Raw genomic sequence first — 25024 nt, 5'->3', positions numbered from 1 at the left:
TTCTCTCCCCTCCATATAGAATAAGCCAGTTTTGCATCTATTTGTTCATTCATTTTAGCACTTCTTATTGCCTATACATGTGTGGTTCTTCGTAACATCTTGCTAGCTCCATCGCTCATTAACAAATCCAAATAACATCTTTGACATATGTTCATTTTATAGATGCAGGAGAGTCACGGTTAGATACTTTAAAAAAAATTATCTTTTAACACTAGATTTGACCCTTATGTCCAAACTTTAACTCCCCCAATATGGACCACACCAGTTTTGAGATGAATACTCACTCCATCCATCTCAACCCCTTATCCTTATCATGACACCACTGCTGTCTCTCTTTCCAAATATCATCTGGTCCCCGTCTCTGGCTTTCTTTCAAATTCTGACTCCACCTCTGTCCTCTTTAATCCCTAATCCTACCCCCTCCACCCCCTAGGATTAGCTCATGTCCCCACCCACAGTTCCAGGAGACGCCTACTCACTCCTAAAACACCCTTCCTCCTTCTTTTTCCCCATCATCCCGTCCCCAGAGCTTCCTGATTCCTGCCTCTCCCTCCCCACCTAGGTCCCCATGGACTGCCTCACCCATCTGACCCTGCTCTTAAAAGGCCATTTATCCAAAATATTGCTTTCCCAGGCCCAACCCCTGCCCACATCCAAGTCTAAGTTGACTTTCTATCCACCTATCTGAAGATTCCTTTCTTGTGTCTGATTGGGGGAGGAGGGAAGGGTAGAATAAATTTGGGCATTCCTGTGTTTTCCAGAAGAAATAGGGCTGGAGATGAGGCTGAGATGTGTTGAGTTTGATGTAGAGAGATAAACTTGAGATAAGGCTGTTGATGGGAATGGGTCTGAGGGATAGGCTGACGGTAAGGGGAATCGTTAAAATTAGTTGGGAGGTGGGAATAGAGTAGAAAATGGCCAACCAGGAGCTGACATATATTAAGAATATGTATAGGGTTGGAGGGGGGATGAGAAAGTGGCATAAAAAATGGGTTGATGTTAGGGAGGGCCTTAGGGATTTTGGGTGGGCCTGGAGAAGGAATTGAGCTTTTCCCTTCCCTCCACGTGGGTCTTGCTGCCTGAAAGTTCACAGTGGGTTCAACTTGGGCTTGGGTGGAACCAGATCTGGGTCCTAGCTTGTCCTGGTAGCTCCGCCCCACACGAAGGGCCAAGCCCAGGCGCGGGGTTGGGGGGGTGGTGCATGGCGACAGCCAGCTGAGCCATTGGGGGTGGAGAGGGGACGGCCAGCAACAGGGAAATGCTGAAGGCGCTGGGGGCAGGGAGTTCAGGGGTTAAAAGCCATGGGTCGAGGCTGAAGTTTGAGGCAGCTGGCAGTGGAAGCTCTCCCTGAGAGGGGAGAAAGGACACGGAGAGGGTAGAGAGGGGCGGGAGCGTTCACCAAGGACCCAGCTCGCTGGAGGGCAGGGGTGGAGGGACTGGCCACCTAGTGTGAAGGGCTGCAAGCCAGAGCCCCAGGTGAGGGAGGTGTGCAAGCTGCCGCTCCCACCACGTTCCTGGGACTCTCCCCCCACCAACCAAGAATGGCACTTGGGGAGGGGCTTGCAGATTCCAGGGTCAACGTTTTCAGAGTAAAGGAGAGGACGTTCAAGATTGGGAAACGCAGAGCAGGGTGGGTAGGGAGTGTCCAGAGATGGGGGTTCTGGCCAGTGCTTAGCACCCTCTTCAACTTCTCAGGCTCCGCCCGCCCTGACCCCCACCCCAAAGTCACCACGTGGCCCCTGGCCGCCGCAATCGCTTTCCTGACGGTGGCCTTGTCAGAAGGTAAGAATGCGCGGGGGTGGAGGCCGGGTGGCCACTCCAGACCATGGTAGGAGGGGGGGAGGGGGGACGGGGGAGGGGTGGGAGGGGGAAGGGGGAGGGGAGGGGCGTGGGAACCGCGAGCTCCGCCCCCCGCCCGCTCGGGGCCGGGTCCCACCGGGACACAGGAGAGCTTCCTGCTTGTCCCTGCGTGATCTGGTGTCCCAGTTGGGGTCAGTCCACTCTCCCCACCGACCGCAGACCCTCTCCCAGCTCAGATGGGCTCGCCCTAGTTTTAAGTCTTCTTCGGGATCTTCCGAACCAGCCTGTTTGCTGATTGTCCTACTCTGCATTGGAAAGCCCACCCCCAAGACCCTCCCACGTTCAAGGCCTCCCCAGAGTTACAAGAGACAGACATGGGTTCAAATCCTGACGGCTGCCACGTTGAGCAAGTAACTTAGCTTCTTTCTTTCATCTGTAAAAATGGGAACATTAAGTCCTTACCACAAAGGGTGGTTGTGAATATTGAAATGCAATGCATGTAAGGTGCTCACCGCCTGGCAGACAGAAGGGACTGGAAAGTTAGTTGTTATTACTACTTTATTGGTAGTATTCTGTCTCCGTTCTCAGGCCCTTCCAGAACCTTCTAGATTGTTCTTTAATCCTTGAGGAGACCCCAAACCTATCTGATTCCACCCAGAGTTGGTCCGCAGAGATTCCTCTCCTCACATTTAAGCCCCCTTTCCCTGCCTTGGCAGGCAAGTTCTCTGGAAACCCCATTCATGCATCACTCATTCATTCATTCATTCATTCAACAAACAGCTGAGCACCAGGCAGAGTGCCGCGTGCTGTAAAAGCAGAGACAGAGTTCCTGCTCTCAGCACCCAGAGCCTAGAGGAGATGGATGCAGACATTATTCAAACAATTACCCAAATAATTAGATAATAATTAGTTAGAACTGTGACACGAGGTGATGGCTTCAAGGAGCCAAGCCAGAAGCCCAGAGATATCATGGCAGCTCCTGGCCTGGAAAGGCCCCCAAAAGGCTTCACCCTTGAGCTGAGACCTGAAGGAGGGAGGGGTCCTCAGGCACCCATCACCACCCTTGGCCTGAAGGTGGGGTAGCTTCTCTCCTTTGGTGACACACCTAGGACTCCCATGTCCCCTTCTAGGTGCCATGCCCCGGGGCTAGGAGCTCCACATGCATCGTCTTGTGGAATCCTTAACAGCCTTATGAGGTAGGTGCACTATAATTACTCCAGTTTCACAGCTGAAAAACCCACGACTCTGAGAAAGCAAAGTCCCCAGCAGTGCCTGAGTCAGGATCCTAATCCATGTTGCCTGTGCTGTCTTCCACACCCTGGACTTTATGGTCTGGCAAACCATCTTTATTAATTTCAACCGAATGGTCTTCTTAGAGGCAACTTTTTTTTTTTTTTTTACTTAAAACATATTTGAAGTTTATATCACTGTTCTAAATGGAAAACAGCATCCTTTGCTATAAATAAAAGGTAAGAGAGAAAAATCAATTCCACACAATGAACAAAAACAATGTTTATTGTATTGGACCACCTGAAAGTGCCTATAGTTGACCCTTTTTGACCTCCCCTAAAATAGCAATTGCAGATAGTTCAACTTAATTTTGGGGTTGCCAGCTGAAGGTAACCTTCTGCTTCCTCCTGGTTTTGAAAGGTGAGCTCAGCAAGACAAGAGAGGTGTTGAAAGGATATTAGCACCATCGTGAAACTTTCTCCTGACAAAATCAGGTTTGAAAGAGAAAGGAATGATGACTCAGTTTCTGAGGGTGCAATTAATAGCAGTCCCCACTTACTGAGTGCTTGCTCTGTGCCAGGTCCTGTGTGTGTCTTGGATGTAGGATCTTACTGAACCTACAACTACCCGAAGAGAGACAAACGATTACTTTTCCTTCTTTACAGCTGAGAAAACTGAGGCTGGAGACTTGTACCCAGCCAGAAAGTGGCACATTCAGGATTAGACTTTCTCTGTCCCTGTGTTGCCTGCTGCACCTCTAATGCCAGGCACAGTGCCTCGTACACACAACATTCGTTGCTTGAGTAGCTGCTGTGTGCCAGACGTCGCTAGGGCCTGGGGATGCAGCACTGAATAAAGCAGTTCAGGTGCCTGTGGTCAGTGCAGCTTACAGTCAAGAAGAGGAGCTTAATTGTAAACAAAATATAAAGAGAAAGGAATAGTGATTGTAGCTATGATGAAACTCAACTCGGGAGATGTCATAGGGTATGACAGGGGGCGGGGAGTTCAGGAGGGCCAATATTAGACCAGGTGACCAGGAATCTGGGAAGGCCTTTCTGAAGAGGTGACATTTGAGCTCAGCTCTCAGAGTCAAGAGGGACCCAGATACGCAGTCTTTAGATTCTGAGTGCCATCCAGTAGACTATTTCACGTATATAATGTCTTATATCTGTGCTGTTCAATGTGGTAGCTACTGGCCATGCGGGGCCTTGAACAGTTCAAGTGTGACTGGTGTGACTGAAGAACTGACTTTTAAATTTCATTTTAATTAATTTAAATTTAGATAGCCCTATGTGGCTAGTGGCTACCATACTGAACAGGGCAGGTCTAGAGAAAGAACTGTCCAGAAAGAGGAAGCAGCAAGCACAAGGGATCTGGTGTGTTTGAAGGACAGGTCCATGGGTCTGGAACAGAGTGAGTGAAGAGGAGAAGTGGGAGATGGGGTTGAAGAGACTAGCAAGGGTCAGATGACGCAGAGTGCTGCAAACTTTGTATCTGGGGGTGGTTAGCCTATGAATGGTACGTAAAGTCATGAAGGCACTCAGTAAATGTGTGTTGAAAGGATGGAGGGATGGATGGATGGAGGGATGGAGGGATACTGCCTGTGTAGATGGGTAGGTTAGGCTCACTTCTACATCCAGAAATCAACCCCTGTAGTGGGCCAGGAGAGAAAATTCAGGTAGGAAGAAAGTCAGGCTTCTGCTTACCCATCAGAAGCACCCTCATTCCATGAACTCTTCTTTTAACCTCCAGTGGAGTGTTTGTCACTTCTACAGAAAAGGACATCACCACTTTGCCCTGACTCATCTCTACTACATAGAAAATGGCAACTCCCAGAGGCCAACCAATGAATCATCAGTTCCTGGTCACCCGGAGCAAAATTCTGAGTCTCTCCCCAAGACCATGAACCACAACACCAGGCCTCCTTCCCCCGTGAACCCCAATTCTCTAACATTTTCTCTCTTTTACCAGGCATCTCTCAGCAGTACCCCAAGATTCTTAATGGCACCAGTGGGACCAATGGGTTCCTCCCTGGTGGCTACACCTGCCCCCCCCACTCTCAGCCTGGAAGGTAGCCCTTAACTAGTGCAAGGGCGGCTGCTCTGTGGGGGGGGGGGGTCCTGATCCACCCAAGATGGGTCCTCACTGCAGCACATTGTCTAAAGGAGTATGTGGGGGCCAGGGGAGCATGGGGTAGGGATGAGACTGAGACTGGGGTGGTGGGTGAGTGGAGCTGAGTTTGAGGATGAGGTTGGAACTGGGTTGGGATGGGCATGGGGGAGAGAATGAGATTTGGAGTGGAGATGGGGAGGTGGGTATGGGAATGGAGTCAAAGTAGAGGGTTTGGATGGAAGTGGAGTTGAGGATGTGGAAGGAGACATGTTTGGAGATGAGGAAGGAGGGATGGGGGAGGGTTAGGTTGGGGATGGAAACGGAGATGGGCTCCTGGGCTCCTCTAACCACCCTCTTCGTGCACCCACAGCGGATACAGAGTATACCTGGGCAAGGAAGCCCTGGGGCATGTGGAAGATGGAGAGCAGGTGAGGGAGGTAGTTCGATCTATCCCCACCCTCTATACCGGATCAGCCCCACCCACCTGAACCATGACCGAGACATCCTGCTTCTGGAACTGCAGTCCTCGGTCCAGCTCACGAGCCACATCCAAATCCCACCCTTCTCCCACCACGACTGCCTCCCCGCTGGCACCTGCTGTCCGGTGTCTGGTTGGGGCACCACCACCGGTCCCCAGGGTTTGTGCCCACACAGGTGGCCTGAGGTCTCACAGAGAGGCCAGGGAAGCTGGGGCAGAGAGGGGAGGGTAGGTTGGAAGAGGAGTTTTTATAAATAAAAATAGATTTAGTTATATATGTGATAAGTCAGATATCACAGATATAATATATAAAGTTATATATATATCCTTTATGTAAATATAAAATATAAATATGTAAAAATAAGGTTATATAATGTTACATATAATAGATAATGTATCATTTTATATATCCTTTATAGCATATATAAGTATAAATATAAAGTTATATATGTTATATATCATATATGATATAGTTATATATCCTTTATATAAATATACATAAATTTATGAATATAAAGTTATAATCACATATAATATGTTATAGATATAAAATTGTTTCCTTTTTATAAATATATATAAATTTATAAATATATAAAAATATATACTATATAGTATATGTTCATGTTATATGGACGTGCCTAATAATACATCTGTATATAAATACGTAAATGATAGAAATTAGATTTATTTCCTAAGCTATAAACGATATATTTATGTAGTTATTTAAATAGATTTGTGGGATTTCCCTGGCGGTCCAGTGGTTAAGACTCCACGCTTCCACGGCGGGGCTCAACTCCTGGTCGGGGAACTAAGAACGCATGCTGTGTGGCACAGACTATATATATATATATATATATATATATATAATATTTAAATATATAAATATTATCATTTATGATTCAGAAAATAAATTTACTATATCAATTATATTTATTAAATATAATAAAGTATAAATAAATATATCTTTTGGATATAAATTATATATATATATGAATATAAAGTTGAACCCTATAGCAACAAGAGCCCTTTGCATCTCCGGAGCAGTCCTTAGTTCTCCCCTAGTCTCATTACCATATCTTTCTTCCCAACATGTCCCATTCCTCTTCCTACCACTCCTTCCTACTCTCCCACATCTCTTTTCATCTCTCCTCCTCCTGGTGTTTTCCTCATCTCCAATTCTCTCTCACCCCTTTGCCTTCCTATCTCTTCCCAACACCTTCTCTCTGTCTTTCCCCATCACTTGCTTCACCTCTCTCCTCATCTACCTCCCCTTTTATATCTCATAGTGAGATATATTTATTTATCCCTGTCCCATTCCTCTCCATCTTTCTCTCCACTTTTCATCTTTTCTTCCACCTCTCCCCCCATTTCTCTCCACATTTCTGTCTTCCATCCCTTTACCCAGATACATATCCAATCTCTTCTCCCATCTTTCTCTTCCCATCTTTATTTTCTACCAACTCTCTGCCCACCCAGCTTCCACCCCATAGCCTGTCCAGAACAGACATCCTTAGATCTTCCTCTCTCTCCTTTTCAGTGAGTTACCCCCAAACCCTCCAATGTGCCAACATCAAACTATGCTCAGGTGAGGAATGTCATCAAGTCTACCCGGGGAAGATCACACCCAACATGCTTTGTGCCGGCACAAAAGAGTGTGGCAATGACTCCTGTGAGGTGAGGCCAAGGGGTGGTGGGTTGCCACAGGCCACGTGGTGGGGACAGATGCTTGGGCAGAAGGATTTGCTTCCAGCCTTGGGCAAACCAGTCTTTGCAAGGTGAGATACCTCCTAGCATAGAGGGTCAAGACAAAAAGGGGATACCCATGGCTGGCAAACAGAATTCATCGTAAGCCTGGGCTTTTACTGACAGTGGCTGCCCAGATCCTTGTGTTGAGATGTATAAGCGTTGGGATTCCTTTGGTTGCAAGTGACAGAAACCCAACACAAACCAGCTTAAACAAAACCCTGGCATTTGTAACTGAAAAGTCCAGGGTGTCTTGTTTCAGGCACGGGTGGATCGAGGTGCACAGATAATGTTTAAGAGTCTGTCTCTCTCTAACTCTCAGCTCTTCTCTCTTCAGTTTTGGCTTCATTCTCAGTTAAACTTTTCCCATGCCATAGCAAGATGGCCCCAGCAGCTTTGGGCTTACATCCCACCCTCTAAGGAACCATATTTGAAAGAGAGAACATCTCTTTTCCAACTGTGTACATAAACACTTTGAGCATGATTCTCACTAGGCTGACTTAAGTACAGCTGACCCTTGAACAACACAGGTTGGAACTGCATGGGTCCACTTATAACACAGAGTTTTTTTCAGTAGTAAATACTACAGTAAATACACAATTCAAGACTGATTGAATCTGCGGACGCAGAACCTCAGATACTGAGGAACAGCGTATATAGAGGGCCAATTATAAGTTATAGGGGGAGTTTCACTGTGCAGAGGGTCAGTGCCCCTAACCTTTGTGCCATTCAAGGGTCAGCCGTATTGTGTCCTGAACCACCACTCTGGCCAGAGCTGTGGGATTCCCTGATGGACCAAGTCTGAGTCACATGACTAGCCGTGGGGGCGGGTAGGGGCAGGGACAAGTTGCATGGATTGAAGGTGGTTGAGAGGGTGTTCCCCAAATGAAAAAAATCAAGAGGCTGTCATCAAAATAAGGGGAAATGGATACTACACGGGCAAAAATAACCCAACGTATGTCCAATTGAGGGGGCTTCTTAGATTGAGTTTTGGTTTCGTGGGAAAGGGTATGATAATGAACTAATGATATGAGTAATTAGTAATTTCTGCCCTGGGCCCAGAGGGAGAAGTGGCAGTGCAGATATGTTGCCTACCCTACCAGGAATGTGGCTGGATTAACCCAATAGTAAGATGACACCAAGGAACCATAAAGCTGAGGCAGGGTTGGGAGGTAGGGAGGGGTACAAGGTGGGATTTGGGGCCAGAGAACCAAGAACAGGTTTATGAGGTAAGCCACCACCAATTCAATGAGACTGAGGAACGGAAAAACAGGGAGAGACACAGAAGTGTCTGTCTGTCTCTCTCTATCTGTCTCAGCTTCTATCTCTGTCAATTTCTCTCTTTTCCTGTCTCTCTGTGTTTGTCTCCTTATCTCTGTTTCTGTTGCTCTGTCTCACCCTTTCTCCATATTCCTATCTCTCTTTACCTCTGCCTCCGTGTGTGTCTCTCCTTTTGTTTAGGACCCCCTCCCTCTCTCTTTCTCCCACTCAGGGCGACTCCAGGGGTCCCGTGATCTGTAATGGAACACTCTATGGCATCATCTCCTGGGGAGACTTCCCATGTGGGCAGCCCAACCGGCCTGGTGTCTACACCCGAGTCTCTCAGTGTGTTACATGGATCCAAGAAACAATCCGAAAACGGACAACTCGGGAGTAGAAATGGACGAAGGGCCCACAGTAAAAGGCGGGTTGGCTTCCCTGCCTCCTTACTCGGTTTGCCTAGCCCTTCTCTGTCCCTCCCAAAGTGTTCCGCTTGAACCAGTGACCCATGTTTTCAAAATACCCAATCCCAGCGGACATCACATGTTTCAAAAGCATTCAGTTACTTTCAGCATCATGGTCTCCCAGACGTTGCATCCCTGAAACATCCCAGCCCCCTGAACGTCCCAACCCAGACAACGTCCCAGATCTCTCAACTGTTTAAAGTCTAGATCACCATCTGAATGTTCTATCTGTGGAACGCTTAAATACCTCCATCAACCCATCTCAACAATATTCTATGTCCCATGAACAAAACTTCCTTGACAACATCTTATACCCCAATTTGCTGCCTATATTCTAGATCCTTCTATGTTTTGTGCTCAAGAGGGTTCTAGACTCCCAAGACATTTCTTCCTGAAAATAGTCTCTTGTGTGCAGGATCTTCTGCTCTGACAATATTATATATGCACCTCTGATTCGTCACAGCTAACAATGGAAACTCACAATGGTTCATTCTTTCAAATGAACCTGAGGAAATTCCTGGAGACATTTCTGGGTCTCCCAAATTGTCTCATTCCTACCTACCTTCTACATTCTGCCAATATTCCCTATGTCTGAATCCCCATGCCCACTAAACATCAACAGCACTCTAAATTCTAGGGTGCTGGGGTCGAGTAACCCAAGGGGCCTCCATGCCGTATTGTTCACCAAATATTCTGTTCTTTTATCTTATCCACAATCCTCGTCCTGTACCCTGTGCTGCTACATCTTTGTCTATGACTCCCAGATGCAGTGGTTAAATGCCCAGCCATGGGAATCCCTGCTTTGAATAAGTCATAAAACACAACCTCTGTTTTCTCATCTGTAAAATGGGGCTCATAATTTTCCTCATAGCACTGTTATGAGTATAAATGTTGAGCACTTACCACTATTAATATTTGCATGGTTCCCTATATAATATTTCCTTAGGCTATTAATGACAACCTCTCAAATTCATAGTGCCTAAAATGTTTTTCTCAGCAGACATTTATTCAGTGCTGATCATGTGCAAATACTCTCCTGAGTATTGGTAAATACCATTTTGTTTATTTATTCAGTCAACATTGGTTCCTATCATAAGCCAAGCACTGTTGCAGACGCAGGTAATAGACAGTGAATTAAACAGACAAAAACTTCTGCCTTTGTAGAGCATACAGTCTTTGCGGAAGCACACATTTAAAAAGGATGAATAAAGAAAAGGACTGTCAGGTGATGATATGAGTCATGGCAAAAAAACTAAGCAGAGATGAAGGGTATTGGGTTTGGGAAGTGGATGGAATTGCTATTTTTTTTTAATTATTTTATTTTTTATTTATGGCTGTGTTGGGTCTTCGTCTCTGTGCGAGGGCCCTCTCTAGCCGTGGCAAGTGGGGGCCACTCCTCATCGCGGTGCTCACTATCGCGGCCTCTCCTGTTGCGGACCACAGGCTCCAGACGCGCAGGCTCAGTAATTGTGGCTCACGGGCCCAGTTGCTCCGCGGCACGTGGGATCCTCCCAGACCAGGGCTCGAACCCGTGTGCCCCGCATTGGCAGGCAGATTCTCAACCACTGCGCCACCAGGGAAGCCCAAGATGGCATTGCTATTTTAAATAGGATGATTCAGGGACTTCCCTGGCAGTCCAGTTGTTAGGACTCCACGCTTCCACTGCAAGGGACACGGGTTTGATCCCTGGTCGGGGAACTTGGATCCCGCATGCCGCACGGTGCGGACAAATAAATAAATAAATAAATAGGATGGTCTGGGAAGAAGACCTAATTGAGATGGTAAAGTTTAAAGAAAGACTGAAAGGATGGAGACAGGAAGCCTCGTGCATATCTGGCTGGGGAGCAGTACCATAAGTGGAAAGTACAGACAGTGCAAAGGCCCTGAGGCAGGAGCCTGCCTAATGTATCAGATTAATGAAGAGGGTGCAAAGGTTGGTGTGGAGTGACTGCAATAGCCCAGTGGGAGGTGACGGTGCTTGGATCAGGGTGACATCCTCGGAGGAGTTAAGAGGTCAGATTCTGGATCTGTTTAAAGAGATTGTTACAGTGTCTGCTGGTATCAGTTGGAGAGTGTGAGAAAAAGGGGGGTCAAGGATGACTCCAAGGCTTTGGCCTGAACAACGAGAAGGATGGAGCTGCCATTGACTAAAATGGGGCGGGGGGAACCTGAGGGAACAGTTTTGCAGGGAAAGGTAAGGTGTTTTAGTTTCGAACTGTTTATTAGACAGCCAAGCAGCAATAAACTTGGCCCTCAGCGGATTCACAGAAAATAAACAAATACACAAACTAAATAACTGCAAATTGTGATGATTTATGTAATAAATGTGATCCATGAAGGATATAAACAGGGCTTTGTGTTAAAGAATTAGGGGGGATGGCTATTTTGAGTACGGTGGTCAGAGAGGGCTTCTTGAAGGAGGTGGCGTTTTGGCTGAAGATCCTAAAAGGTGAGAAAGAGCCATTTTTGCAAAGAATGGGGTGGGGTGGGGGGTTATCCCTGAAAGAGGGAGCCACCAGGGCAAAGTCCCTGAGTTTAGCCTATTCCAGGATCTGCAAGGAGGCCAGTGTGATCTTAGAGTAATGGCCTCAGTAGGGAAGGAGTTTGGAGGATTCAGCAGAGTCAAATACATATGCAGGATCTTCTTAGGCTGTGGTACAGAGTTTGGTCTTTCTTCCAGTGTGACGGTGAGCCCCTGAGAGTGGTGAACGTGGGAAAGATCATATCTGAGATCATACCAATGTCGACAAAAAATTAATCAGTTGATCTAAGAAAGAAATGGAAAATTTTATTCGAGCCAAATTGAGGATTATAACTCTGGAATAGCCTCTCAGAAAACTCCACCCATTGGAGGTCAAAGCACATTTATATAAGTTTTTGAGACAGAGGGCTGTACATTAAATGATGTATTATTGACAGTTCACACAGTCCAGATCTACTGTACAGAGCAGTGGGTCATGGGTCATCCTGCCTCTTAGAAGATTAAGAAGGAAGGTTATCTCCTAAGGAGGCTTGGTTAATGCAGATGCACAACACACACTAAAGGGGAGGGAGGAGGCCCAAGTGGGCAGAGACAAATTTTATGTTTAAATTTCTCTCATCTTTCCATAAAATGTGAATGCTATTTCATCATCATCATTCTGGCTTTGGGGTGGGTGGTGAAGACAAGGGGGTTGAGGGTGTGGAAGCAGAAAGATGAATCCAGGGCAGACTGAAGTGATCGGGTGGGCAAGGGCCAGGCGATGGCTTGGGTCGGGAGAGATGAAAGGATGTGGAGGGATTGGAAAGAGAGTTTGCAGGAACATCAAAGCAGCCTAGTGGATACAGCTGGTACTCATTCATAATAGTTATGTTTCATAAAGTCACCATGAGCACTGAATTAGGGCTATTGAAACAGTGCTCCCAGGGGCATACAGGGCTGGTTTCCCATGAGCCTCTGGTCAAAATGTTTTCGTCAACCAATCAATACGTCAACTGGCTTTATGTGTGTTTCTGTTTAGAGACACTTTATTTAATATATGCATTGTTGATTCATTCATATTAAACTCACAGCCAACAGCACCATAACTCGTGCCTGAAGGAAGCTCACGTAACACACGTATATTTTCTCTGCAAGGCATGTCACAGCATTCTTGCACTCAGGAACACCAGCCGGCCCTTCAGTGCTATGCTGGGGGGCCATTTTAAACAGCCAAATCACCAGGAAAAAGCAGAAAAATGCAAAAATGTGGCGCTACGTAGACAGTGAAAAGGACACTTGTTTATCGTGTGAGAGCTGAACCGAGAAGGCAGAGTGTTACTTTGTTCAGCCCCAGCTGGGAACGTGCACTTGGGCGACTCAAACTTTCACCACTCTGGGAGCGTCTGCAAATGACCACAAAAGCCCCGCAAGTACTGGTTTTGGGGTTACCGATAGATTTTAGAGAGTAGGCAAGTTTGCAAATACGGAATCCGTGAATCCGAGAATCGACTGTATACGTGGGGGTGAAGGTGAGGGACATATCAAGGGTGACTCTTCCATCATCCCTGGCTCCTTCAGGGGGAGACTGTATGTTCATGTTTTAAAGCAAAAGAGGGTGGAGTCCAAAGGATCTGGTTTTGGATGGAAGGATCTTTATCTTTTAGGAGCCTCAGTTTCCTCATCTGACACTAGTAGGACCTACCGTGCAGAGCTGTTGGGTCAACTGAGTGAAAGACTGACATTTAAAGGCTCTGCACCCAGCAACTTCTGAATTAAGGAGCCTCATTGATGGAGAAGCAGCACAGTGTAGTGAAGAATATTGTTTCTGGGGCCAGACTGCCTGGGTTTGAAGACCAGCTTTGCCACTTATTTAACTGTGTATATTGCCTTCTCCACGCCTCAGTCTTCCTATCACTCAAAGGGGTATAACAATGGTACTTAGCACCAAATGGCTTAAAGACCAAAAAGCTAAAGGTCAAACTATAAAGTTAATAGAAGATAATGGCAGCAAAAAAATTTTTATGACTTAAGGATGAGGGAGGACTTTTTAAAACTTCAGAAGGTCTAATCACAAGCAAAACTTGTTTACTTCGGTTATATCAAAGTTAAGGATTTCTGTTCAACAGAAGACAATACGGACAAAATAAATAAGTGGGTGACAACCTGGGAGGAGAGATTTGCAATCTGCAATATTGATCTGGGATTGCTATCTCAAATGTGCAAAGAAATCCCACACATAATTAAGAAAAATGTTGGAGGATATGAATAAGAGATTTGTAGAGGAGGAACCCCCCCCCCAAATCATATGAAAAGATGATCATACTCATGAGTTATGAAGAAATGCAAAGACAAATAACATATCACTTTATATTTATTAGATGGATTAAAAATCTTTAAATAACCCCAAACATTGGCAGGGATTTGGAGACACAGGAACTCTGGTGCACAACTGGTGTGAATGTAAATTGGTGCAGTTATTTTGGAAAGTAATTTGACACACCTTGGTCAAATTAAATATATGCACACCCTAGGACCCTGGATGTCTGTCCTAGGGCAATGATCATCATAAAGGGGCAAATACAAGTTGTCCATCACTGATCTGTTTGCTATGTTGGGAATTAGAGGAAAGCTGGGTACCCACTAATGGGGTTGTGGATGGTAGGATGTGGTAGAGACAAAGATGGAGGACTACACAGCAGTTAAAAGCAACAGATTAGATGTGCCCAAAACAACACGAACAGAATCTTAAAGGTATAATGCTACCAACTACAATGGTGAAAGTTAAAAAGAATGACAAGACTAAGTGCTGGTGAAGATGTGGGGCAACTAAAACACTAACACATTGCTGGTGACAATGCAAAAGGGTACAACTAACTTAAAAATTTTGGGGTAATTTCTTATAAAGTTAAGCAGACACCTAATATGCCATCTGGCAATTCCACTTCTAGGTGTGTGCACAAGAAAAATTAAAAACATATGTCCACACAATGATTTGTATATGAATGTTCACAGAGGCATGATTTGTAATAGTCAGAAACTGGAAGCAATCCAGATATCCCACAATTGGTGAATGGATAAACAAATTGTGATATTTCCAGGCTGTGGAATACTGCTCAGTAATAAAAAAAGAATGAACTATTCATAGATAAATGCAAAAACATGGATGAATCTGAAATGCATTATGCTAGTGAGGGAAGCCAAATATTTATATGATGTCCTAAAAAAGGCAAAGCTATAGTGGCACAAAGTAGATCAGTGATTGCCTGAGGCTGGGGTGGGGAGGGGAGTTTTTGCAAAAGAAACACAAGGCAGCTTAAAGATTGAGGGAGTGGGGTACTTCCCTGGAGATCCAGTGGTTACGACTCTGAGCTTCCAATGCAGGGGGCACGGGTTTCCTGGTTGGGGAACTAAGATCCCACATGCTGCACAGCACAGCCAAAAAAAAAAAAAAAAAAAAAAATAGAATAGGGGGAAGGTGAGTGAGTGGGACTGTTCTATATTTTGGTTATGGTGGTGGTTACATGATTGCATCCAATTTCCAAAATTCACCAAACTGAATACTTAAAATGAATGGATTTTATTTTATGTAGATAATATTTTATTTAAAAATGACAAAAAGCACAGTTCTGAGCTAAAAAATTAAATAAAAGAATAAGCTATGTACCACAACACCATTGACATAAACCCAAAGTACATAAAACAATTACAATTTGTTTTGTACACAAAACTATACACAAGTTGTAGGAACATACAGTAATTAAAAAAATATATACAACATTATGTATGTACTAAATGTCACTGAACCATACACTTTAAATGGTTAAGTGTACAGCATGTAAATTTCAACTTAATTTTCTGAAAAAGCTATATGATAATAAATACAGTAGCAAAAGATCCACGATATTAAAGATAATAAAAGGATACACAATAACAAAGATAATAGCAAAGGATACACAATAATAAAAGCAACGGCAAAAGATACATAGTAACAGAAATAATAGCAAAAGATATACAGTAATAAAGACAACAGCAGAAGGAAATGAGGGTAAAAGGAAATAAAATAAAGAAGGAAAACAAAAGAAGGGCCTTGGGCTTCCCTGGTGGCGCAGTGGTTGAGAATCTGCATGCCAGTGCAGGGGACACAACTTTGATCCCTGGTCCGGGAAGATCCCACATGCCGCGGAGCAACTAGGCCCGTGCGCCACAACTACTGAGCCCGCGTGCCACAACTACTGAAGCCTGCACGCCTAGAGCCTGTGCTCCGCAACAAGAGAAGCCACCGCAATGAGAAGCCTGCACCCCGCAACGAAGAGTAGCCCCCGCTCTCCGCAACTAGAGAAAGCCCGCGCGCAGCAACGAAGACCCAAGGCAGCCAAAAATAAATAAATTAAATAAATAAATTAAAAAAAAAAAAAAAGAAGCGCCTTGTGCCAATGATAAGGTGGCACCAACGAATGCAGTTCCCTCCGTCTGAGGATTAAGAACTCTCTCAGTAAATTAATAAACTTAAAAAAAAATAGCACCTACTTCAGAGGGCTCTGGGGAGGATTGAGTTAACATGTGAGAGCACTCACTAAGGAGAACACCTGGTTCTGAGCGAATGCTTACTAAGTGGTAGCTGTCATTAGTATTATTGTCGTTCTTATTATTGATGCCGTTGTTATGACGCTCTCTCCAAGGCCCCAGTGCCAGAGCAAGACACCTTGGGTGGCAGCTGCGTATTTGAGAGAATGAGAGGTAACCACCCAAATCCTTCCTGTGCAACAGAAAGTAATGACATAGCTGAGCTGGAGATTCTGACTGCCAGCAAGACCTTAATTCAAGAAGGCCAGCCAGGTGACAGGCTTCTCAGACCGCCCTCCTCCCTCCCGTCTCCAGGGACTTCGCAGCCACATGCCCTCTCCTTCCTGTTTTTGCCCAGGGGAGTTTTTAAATCCTGTGCAGGAAGGAATTTGGAGGCTGGTGGAGGGAAGAGAGGAGGTGAGAAGACTGGGCAAGAGAACAAAGCAAAGAGAGAAAGAGGCGTCAAAGCGATAACAATACTTCCTGTCTTTGGTCCAGCAGATAAAGCCCTTTCATGTCATCTCCCCCAAGGCCCCGGCTGGGGAAATATCAGCTCCCCATTTTACAGAAGTGCAGACCTAGACTAAGGAAAATCCATCGGTGAGCTGAATCCATCCAGGCTGATGGAGACACATTCCTATATTTCTCTTCTGAGAACCCCCTCAGGGACATGCCCCTCAAGTCTGGAAGGAGGGTCCAGACCGTGTTGAGCCACTGCCCGATTTGTGAGGCCTTGTTTAAGGGACGAGGCTGGACTTAGCAGGCAAACGGGAACAATACGCATATAAGCCCACAGTTCCATTCTAACAAATGCAATGCTAAGATGAAAGAAGCAGACAGGCTGTGAGAGGGTTGAGGAGGTCGGAGACCCAGGTCAGGCTTTTTGGAGGAAGGGATAATGAAGGATAATGTAGCCGTCCCACAGAAATAGGATGGACTCCCCCATCCAAGAATTGGTTCAGATGTCATGATTCGTGATGCCCCATCTGGGGACTTCCCTCGGCGGTCCAGTGGTTAGGACTCCAAGCTTTCACTGCAGGGAGCGCAGGTTGGATCCCTGATCAGGGAACCAAGATCTCACATGCAGCACGGTGTGCGGCCCCCCGGCCCCCCACCCAAAAGAAACAAACGATCAAACAAACAAAATGATGCCACAGCTGCAGCCAAGGGTCCTTTCTGCCTCTGTGGGGTGACCACAATTGGCGCTGTGAGTGGGGGTCTAGACAGGACCAACACCTTGTCCACTGAAAAAAAAATGCACAATCTCAAAGTTGGGAATTATGTTTTATTCAGCAGACACGCTGAGGACTTGAGTCCGGGAGACAGCCTCTCAGAGAGCTCTGAGGAAGAGCTTCAAAGATGAGGGAGGAACCAGGATATACTGGAGCTTTAGCAACAAAAACCAGAGAGTCAGGAACATCAAGAGATTACTGTTAATTAAAGAAAGCCAACAAACAAACATCTCCAGTTAATGAATTTAATGCTTTTCTATGTATGGGAAGATGCCAGAGTCTGGGCTCACTGAAATCGTTCCTTTGACATGCACCTCAGCTATGCAGGGCCAGTATCCTGTTTTTCTCCAACCTGAATCCCGGCAGGGTGCACGTGGGTGGCAGCAGTGGCTTGGTGGCTTGATGGCTGCAACATCCTTTGTTTACTGATATGGCAGGTGACATCTTTTTGTCCACGACCTCCGAGGTCTTTCTCGTCTTGCTGTCTGGCTCACTGGCCCCGCGGCCATGCATTTTGAACTGTGCTGCTTGCTGCTATATTTGCTGAGACCTAAGGAGACTCTGTTGTAGATTTAACAGACCTAAGTCAGAAGTTTCCATAGTTGGTGTTCAGGAACGGGGCATGGGACCCTCCTTCAAGTGGCCCTGGGTTGTGCATCTCCAGCCGGGACCTTTGTGCCTCTCTCCTGCCCTGAGGTCGGAGGGTGGGACTCTAAGTTCCAACCCTCCAATCAATTGGTTGGTTCCCCTAGCAGCCGACCCCATTTCCTCCCCATCCTGTCACTTCACTAACATAAACTCAAATAGCGTTACTGGGATTTATTATGAATAGCAAAAGATGCTCCTCTTTCCCTTACCACTCGGGAAATTCCAAGAGTTGTTTTTTTTTTAATAAATTAATTTATTTTATTTATTTATTTTTGGCTGCGTTGGGTCTTCGTTGCTGCGTGCAGGCTTTCTCTAGTTGCGGCGAGTGGGGGCTGCTCTTCGTTGCGGAGCACGGGCTTCTCATTGCGGTGGCTTCTCTTGTTGCGGAGCATGGGCTCTAGGCGTGCGGGCTTCAGTAGTTGTGGCACGCGGGCTCAGTAGTTGTGGCTCGCAGGCTCTAGAGCGCAGACTCAGGAGTTGTGGCACACGGGCTTAGTTGCTCCACAGCATGTGGGATATTCCCGGACCAGGGCTCGAACCCATGTCCCCTGCATTGGCAGGCGGATTCTTAACCACTGCGCCACCAGGGAAGCCCCAGACCCATTTTACAGATGAACAAATCGAGGACAGAACAAGAGAGTGTCCCAGTGGCCCCCGGTGAATCACGAGATGAGCTGAGCTTTCAAACCCAGTCTGAATGTTTCCAAAAGCTATCCTCTTTCTTTGAAACCTGGAGCAACATTTATATGTTCATCTACTCACACATATACTCATTCAGTCAGTCATTCTTTTGCTCATTCACGTATTTGGATAATGATTAACAATACAAGTTCTGGGGCCAGTCTGCCTCAGTTCAAACTCCAGTTCTGCCTCTTACCAGCTGTGTGACTTTGGTCAAGTGGCTCCATCTAGCTGTGTCTCAGTTTCCACACCTATGATGGTATCCATGCCCTGAGACATCACCCCATGTGTTGGGATGCCTGAGTCGTCTTTAGGGAATGGGCTTCATAGTGAGCTTATGATGACGCCCAAGAGTAAAGCATGAGGTACAGGGACCTGAGCGCTCCAGGGCCTCCCTGGATGAGGTGGCAAAGGTGCTCAGAGCTTTTTCTGAAAGCAGGAGGTCTGTCCTCTTTGAGTCTCCGGCTACAAAAAGGGATTGACTTTATCCAGAAGCCACAAGCTGCAAGTCTGTGTGTCAGAAGAGAACCACTAAGCAGTCATTCCCCGTCCCCACTCCCTGCCGCCCCAGGCAATCACCAGCCTGCTTTCTGTCTCCACCAATTTGCCTTTTCTGGATATTTCATATAAATGGGATCACACAGTTTGTGGGCCTTTGTGACTGGCTTCTTTCACTCCACATAGTGTTTTCAAGGTTCATCCATGTGTAGCACACATCAGTACTTTGTTCCTTTTATAGCTGAATAATAGTCCATAGCACGGATAGACCACTTTTTATTTGTCCATTCATCATTTGATAAACATCGGTTTAACGGGTATGGGGTCTCCTTTGTGGGTGACGAAAATGTTCTTGAATTAGTTGGTGGTGATGGTAGCATAACATTGTTAGTGCAGTGGAATTCACGGCATGGTAGACTTTAAAATGGTTCGAGGGCTTCCCTGTTGGCACAGTGGTTGAGAATCCGCCTGCCAATGCAGGGGACACGGGTTCGAGCCCTGGTCCAGGAAGAGCCCACATGCCGCGGAGCAACTAAGCCTGTGCGCCACAACTACCGAGCCTGCGCTCTAGAGCCCGCGAGCCACAACTACTGAAGCCCGTGTGCCACAACTATTGAAGCCTACGCGCCTAGAGCCTGTGCTCTGCAACAAGAGAAGCCACCACAATGAGAAGCCTGCGCCCTGCAACAAAGAGTAGCCCCCGCTCGCTGCAACTAGAGAAAGCCCGCGCGCAGCAGCGAAGACCCAGTGCAGCCAAAAATTAAATAAATGAATAAATAAATAAATTTATTTAAAAAATAAATAAAATAAAATAAAATAAAATGGTTCGAAGGCTGGATTTTATGTTATATAAATTTTACTTTAAAAAAAAAAAAAAGATAAGAGGAGAAAGAGAGGGATTCTGTCCTAAATCTCGTTCACTCTCCCTCTCTCTGTTTCCTGTCCCCTGTCTCTTTCTTTCTCAGTGGAAGTCCTTATGCAAAAAACTTTCATGGGGCTTCCCTGGTGGCACAGTGGTTGGGAATCTGCCTGCCAAGGCAGGGGACACGGGTTCGAGCCCTGGTCTGGGAAGATCCCACATGCCGCGGAGCAACTAGGCCCGTGAGCCACAACTACTGAGCCTGCGCGTCTGGAGCCTGTGCTCCGCAACAAGAGAGGCCGCGATAGTGAGAGGCCCGCGCATCGCGATGAGGAGTGGCCCCCGCTCGCCGCAACTAGAGAAAGCCCTCGCACAGAACCGAAGACCCAACACAGCCAAAAATAAATAATAATTTAAAAAAAAAAAAAAAAACTTTCATGGAATTAGATAAATGGACCTCATATATAATAAGACCCGTGCTCTGAAAGCAGGCAACAGAGTTGATCGTGCATTTAAAAACTTCAATTAGAACCAGGCTTCCTTGGATCCCAGTTTGGAAACTCCTCTGTCTCCCCTATTTTGAAACCTCTTCCCTTTCCTCATCTTCTTTCTCAGGCTCTCTCTGCCCCTGGTTTCCTTGCCTCTCACTTCCGCCCTCTTGCCCCTTCCACGCAACACTCAGGGAGGACTGCCAGGTATCTACCTGCCCCGCCCTCCCTGAGGCTTCATTACTGGAGTTGGGGAAGATCCCAGATCACCTTGAATCACTGGTCTCGGGGCTGCTGGCTGGTGTGCAGAGCAGGGGAGAAGGAGAGGGCCTGGGTCTTCCCTCCAGAGCCATACTGGGCCCCCCGTCCCCCCCACCCCATTTAACTGTAAATCTCATTAAGTGTCATTAGCCAAGAAGAGTTTCTACGGGATTAGAGGGTGCCCCGCCCCATGTCTACCTTGTCTCCTTCCCTCAACCCAGAAATCGCATGAGCTGGGACAAAGAGAGTTAAGAGCTGTATCAGCTGCTGGTCTGGGACAGACGGACGGAAGGAAGAAGACAGGTGGTGCTGCGTGACAGGTGGCTGAGAGGCCAGGTGAACAGGAGGAGAGTTGACTGGCGGGGTGGCTGGCAGATGAAAACCAAGCAGGCAGGTGGCCAGACAGATAGATAGCAGAGCGACCGACAGGCTGAGACTGCAGCAGTCACGTGGAGGAGCCGGCAGGCGGAGAAACAAGGTGAGGAGGGGGCAGGCCATCACCAGTGAGGGGGTAACACTCGGGGGATGGGTACCGAGAGGGATGGGCCCGTGGACCATCCCCTCCACGTGGAATTGCTGGTGGAAGGGGAGGAGAAAGGGAGGGTCCACTTGACAGGGAAAAGGAGGGTCCGGCTGCCATCTCTGAGATGCCTCACCTTTTCCCCAGAACCTGGAAGTGGCCCACCATGGTGTCCAGCATCTTTTTTCTCCTGTGTTTTATTGGTGAGTTTCCCAGAAGGCAAGGAGCCCTCATGAGGCTGCCTGGCACCGAGGAGGGGAGGGAGGCAGGCTGACTCTATACCTCCACTCACCTCCGTCTGCAGGGGTCCTACGCGCCTCTCTCTCCCTGTATCTTATGATCCATCTCCCCTCCGTCTCTCCCTGTCACTATGTCTCTGTCCTTTCTCTCTCTGAATCTCTGTTTCGCTTCTCTTTAAGCATCTCTCTCTCTTCCTCTTTGTGTCCTTTGGGTGTTTCACTGTGTCTTTATATATCACTGGGTCTGTGTCTCCCTGCCTGTGACACTCTCTCTCTCTCTCTCTCTCTCTCTCTCTCTCTCTCTCGGTTTCTTTCTCTTGCCTCTTTCTTGCTCTTTCTGTATCTCTCTTTCTATCGGATCCACAATCTCTAGGTTCCTGACTCTGTCTCTCTGGCCCATGCCATTGTCCGCAGGGCTCAGCCGCGAGGACGCACAGAAGATTTTTAAAGGCACAGAGTGTATCCCTCACTCTCAGCCTTGGCAGGTGGGGCTGTTTGAAGGTACACAGCTGCGCTGTGGGGGGGATCCTCATTGACCGCAGGTGGATTCTCACAGCTGCTCACTGCAGCAGCAGGTAAGCCCCCCACTTGGGTCCCTCCCTACTCAGGGTGGGAAGGGAGGGTGATGGGGAGGGGAGCGCTGGGGGGAGGGGGCTCACAGGAGTAAGGAGATGGTCCTGCAACAAGAGGGTCTGAGGTTAGACAAGAAGTAGGACTTCTTCACAACGGGCCTGGGGTGGACTTGGCTGGGGATCGGTGGGGTGGAGGGCAGGGGAGGGTCCTGGAATCTGCCCACCCACCCCCAATGTTCCCTCATGTCCCCCTTCCTTCCTATATGGTGTCACCAGTCCAGCATCCCCTGACCCAGTCTGAGCTCTGGACCCATGTCTGACCCAAACTCTTTGTGCAACTTCAAAGGTTACATCTGGTACCTCTCTGGGCCTCAGTGGTCCCATCTGTAAAATGAGGGGATTGGGCTTTGTAGGTCTGATGCTCTGGATTTTTTTTTTTTTCTGAAAGGGAAGTTTCAGACATGGAGAGACAGAGAGATTCGGGGACAGGGAGGCGACACCAGCAGGACAGAGTCCACTCATTGTTCCCCCATTCATTTAGTTGACAGTGTTGATGGCCCAGGCCACCTGCTGGGTGGTGGGAACAGGGCAGTGAATAGGGCCAATGGATGTCCCTGCCCCCATGGGCATCACCAGCTAAGAGAATCAGAAAGTGACACAGATGCAGTGGCACGGAGAGGAGAAATAGGACCAACACTGGAAATGGAAAGATGGCAATGGAAATAGAGACCAAGAGATGGGAAGAGACAAAGAGAAAGAGAGCAAGGGAATGAACAGCCATCAAGGTGCAGAGCAGCAGAGAGAGGCAGGAGGGTCTGGGAGCCCCAGGCCAGCCCACCCTGCACGTGCTGAGCCTCTGTGACCCCCAGCAGGTACTGGTTGAGCCTGGGGGAACACAGCCTCAGCCAGCTGGACTGGACCGAAAAGATCCGGCACAGTGGCCTCTCCGTGACCCACCCTGGCTACCAGGCAGCTCTGCAGAACCATGACAATGACCTCTGGCTTCTGCAACTGGGCTTCCCTGTCCTCTTGACCCGCAGCATCCAGCCCCTGCCCCTGCCCGCGACCTGTGCAGTGGCTGGCACCAAGTGCCGCATCTCGGGCTGGGGCACCACCAACCACCCAGGGAGTAAGGGGGTCCCGGGGTCAGGGGTCACGATTGGCAAAAGTTTGCGGTATAGGGTGAGAGGTCAGGAGTCATGCCATCTCAGAGGAAGGATGGGTAAAGCGTCACACATCAGGATTCATGCTTTGGGGTCTGAGATCATGGTGCATCGGGGTCTTGGGAGTTAAAGAGTTAAGTGGTTGTGTATGGAGTTAGGAGTCATGGGTCAGGGATGTGGTTAGAGGTCAGAGTGCTGTTTTCAGACTGGAGCAAAAGACATATGTAAATAGGATCTTGGGGTCATGGGTCAGGTACTCTGATGTTAGTCATTGTAGAGTTGAGGTCATGGGATCCAGATGTTGGCTACAATCCGAGGATGGAAACTGGGATTCGATCAAGGATCACTGGTCTGGGACTGGGAGCCACAGGGCTTGGTGGGTGGAGCTAGAGGTTAGGGGTCATGGAGTCTGGAGTCCACTATACTAGGATCAGAGGTCACTTTGGAGGATTCAGAGCTGAGGTTGGAGGTTAAGGTGAAGACAAGGAACATGGGGCCAAGAGACAGAGAGAAGACATGAGGCCAAGTTGGGATCAAAGGGCAATAAGATTGAAGGTCAAAGGTCACAGTAGCTGGGATTGAAGGAGAAAGTCAGGTCTGGATTCACTGTATCTGAGTCGTAGGCTAAAGGTCAGGGAGACCGGGCCAATGAATTGAAATCAAGAGCCACTGTGTAATCAAGTCATAATCTGAAATTTAGAGCTCGGAGGATTGGAGTGGAGGTCATAGGGAGGGGGTGGGGTATAGACTTGTATTGGCTTTCCTTGCGAAGAGGGATGTGGCCTCTTCGGGGAGATGAGGGAAGCTTTGCGGGATCCTGCAGCATCCGTCTTCCATCCCCAGACCAGCTGTCAGACCGACTCCAATGCCTTAATCTCTAATGCCACCTGCCGGGCGGCGTTCCCCGGGAGAATCACGGACAACATGGTGTGTGCCGGCGGCGTCGCTGGGGAGGACGCGTGCCAGGTGAGCGGCTGCAGCCAACACCCAGGACAGAAAGCAGGGGAGGGAGAACTGGGGAGGTGGGGAAGGGGGAGAAGGCGAGTCAGGGAAGGGAGATGGGGAGAGAGATGAGGTCAGAAAGAAGGAGAGGCACAGAATGCGGGAGGGAGAGCCAGGGAGTGGAGGACAGAGGGAGGGAGGGCAGAAACAGAGAAGGAAAGACGGGTGGGGCACAAAGGGAGGGAGAGGAAGAGACAAAGACAGACGATGGGGGAGGGAGAGAGGCAGGCGGCGTTTGGAGCTCAGGCAGGTAACCGGCTGTCTCTCCAGTTCTGAGTCTTCCCCACACCATCCAGTTGGTGCTGGCCCAAGTAAGAGTGAGAGATTCCAGGATGGAGGAGGAAAGGGGGCTGGAGGACTCTCTCACCCTGTAATTCTGCTACCTTATCCTCCTGGTCCTTCACAGAGGAGGCTGCCCCTCCCTACGGGCCAGGGCCCCAGCCACTGTCATGGAGAGAACTCTTAAGGAGTCCCGCCCTCCTTCTCTAGGATTGGTCACTGGTACCGGTGCTCTCCTTCCTCATTGGTCAGGGCCCCAGCCATTTTCCTTGACACGGAGTCCCGTCCTCCTTCGCTGGGATTGGTCATTGGTGCCTGTGCTCTCTTCCCCCATTGGTCAGGGCCCACCCATTGTCCTTGAGGGAACCCTCTACCCAGCATAGAGTCCCGCCCTCCTTCCCTGGGGCTGGCGCTTAGGGACAGTGTATTCTTCTCTATTAATTAGCCATTGCTGTTGTCCTCTGGGAACTT

At 47.9% G+C, this 25024-nt stretch overlaps 1 protein-coding gene across 1 annotated transcript in view; it reads left to right on the top strand.

Moving 5' to 3' along the window:
• LOC309616776 (kallikrein-12-like) overlaps window positions 1-25024 on the top strand; it is a 33887-nt gene that overhangs the window by 2483 nt on the left and 6380 nt on the right. Inside the window, 8 exon segments of the mRNA XM_082367761.1 lie at window positions 1696-1782; window positions 21000-21256; window positions 21446-21501; window positions 21952-22055; window positions 22057-22112; window positions 22979-23238; window positions 24116-24146; window positions 24148-24238. Of these exon segments, the coding sequence (XP_082223887.1) occupies window positions 21465-21501; window positions 21952-22055; window positions 22057-22112; window positions 22979-23238; window positions 24116-24146; window positions 24148-24238 (579 nt within the window). The 5' untranslated portion in view covers window positions 1696-1782; window positions 21000-21256; window positions 21446-21464.

This window comes from Balaenoptera borealis (assembly GCF_965194805.1).
Source record: "Balaenoptera borealis genome assembly, chromosome: 19".
Taxonomy (NCBI): Eukaryota; Metazoa; Chordata; class Mammalia; order Artiodactyla; family Balaenopteridae; genus Balaenoptera; species Balaenoptera borealis.
This window is presented reverse-complemented; position numbering and strand designations above follow the sequence as displayed.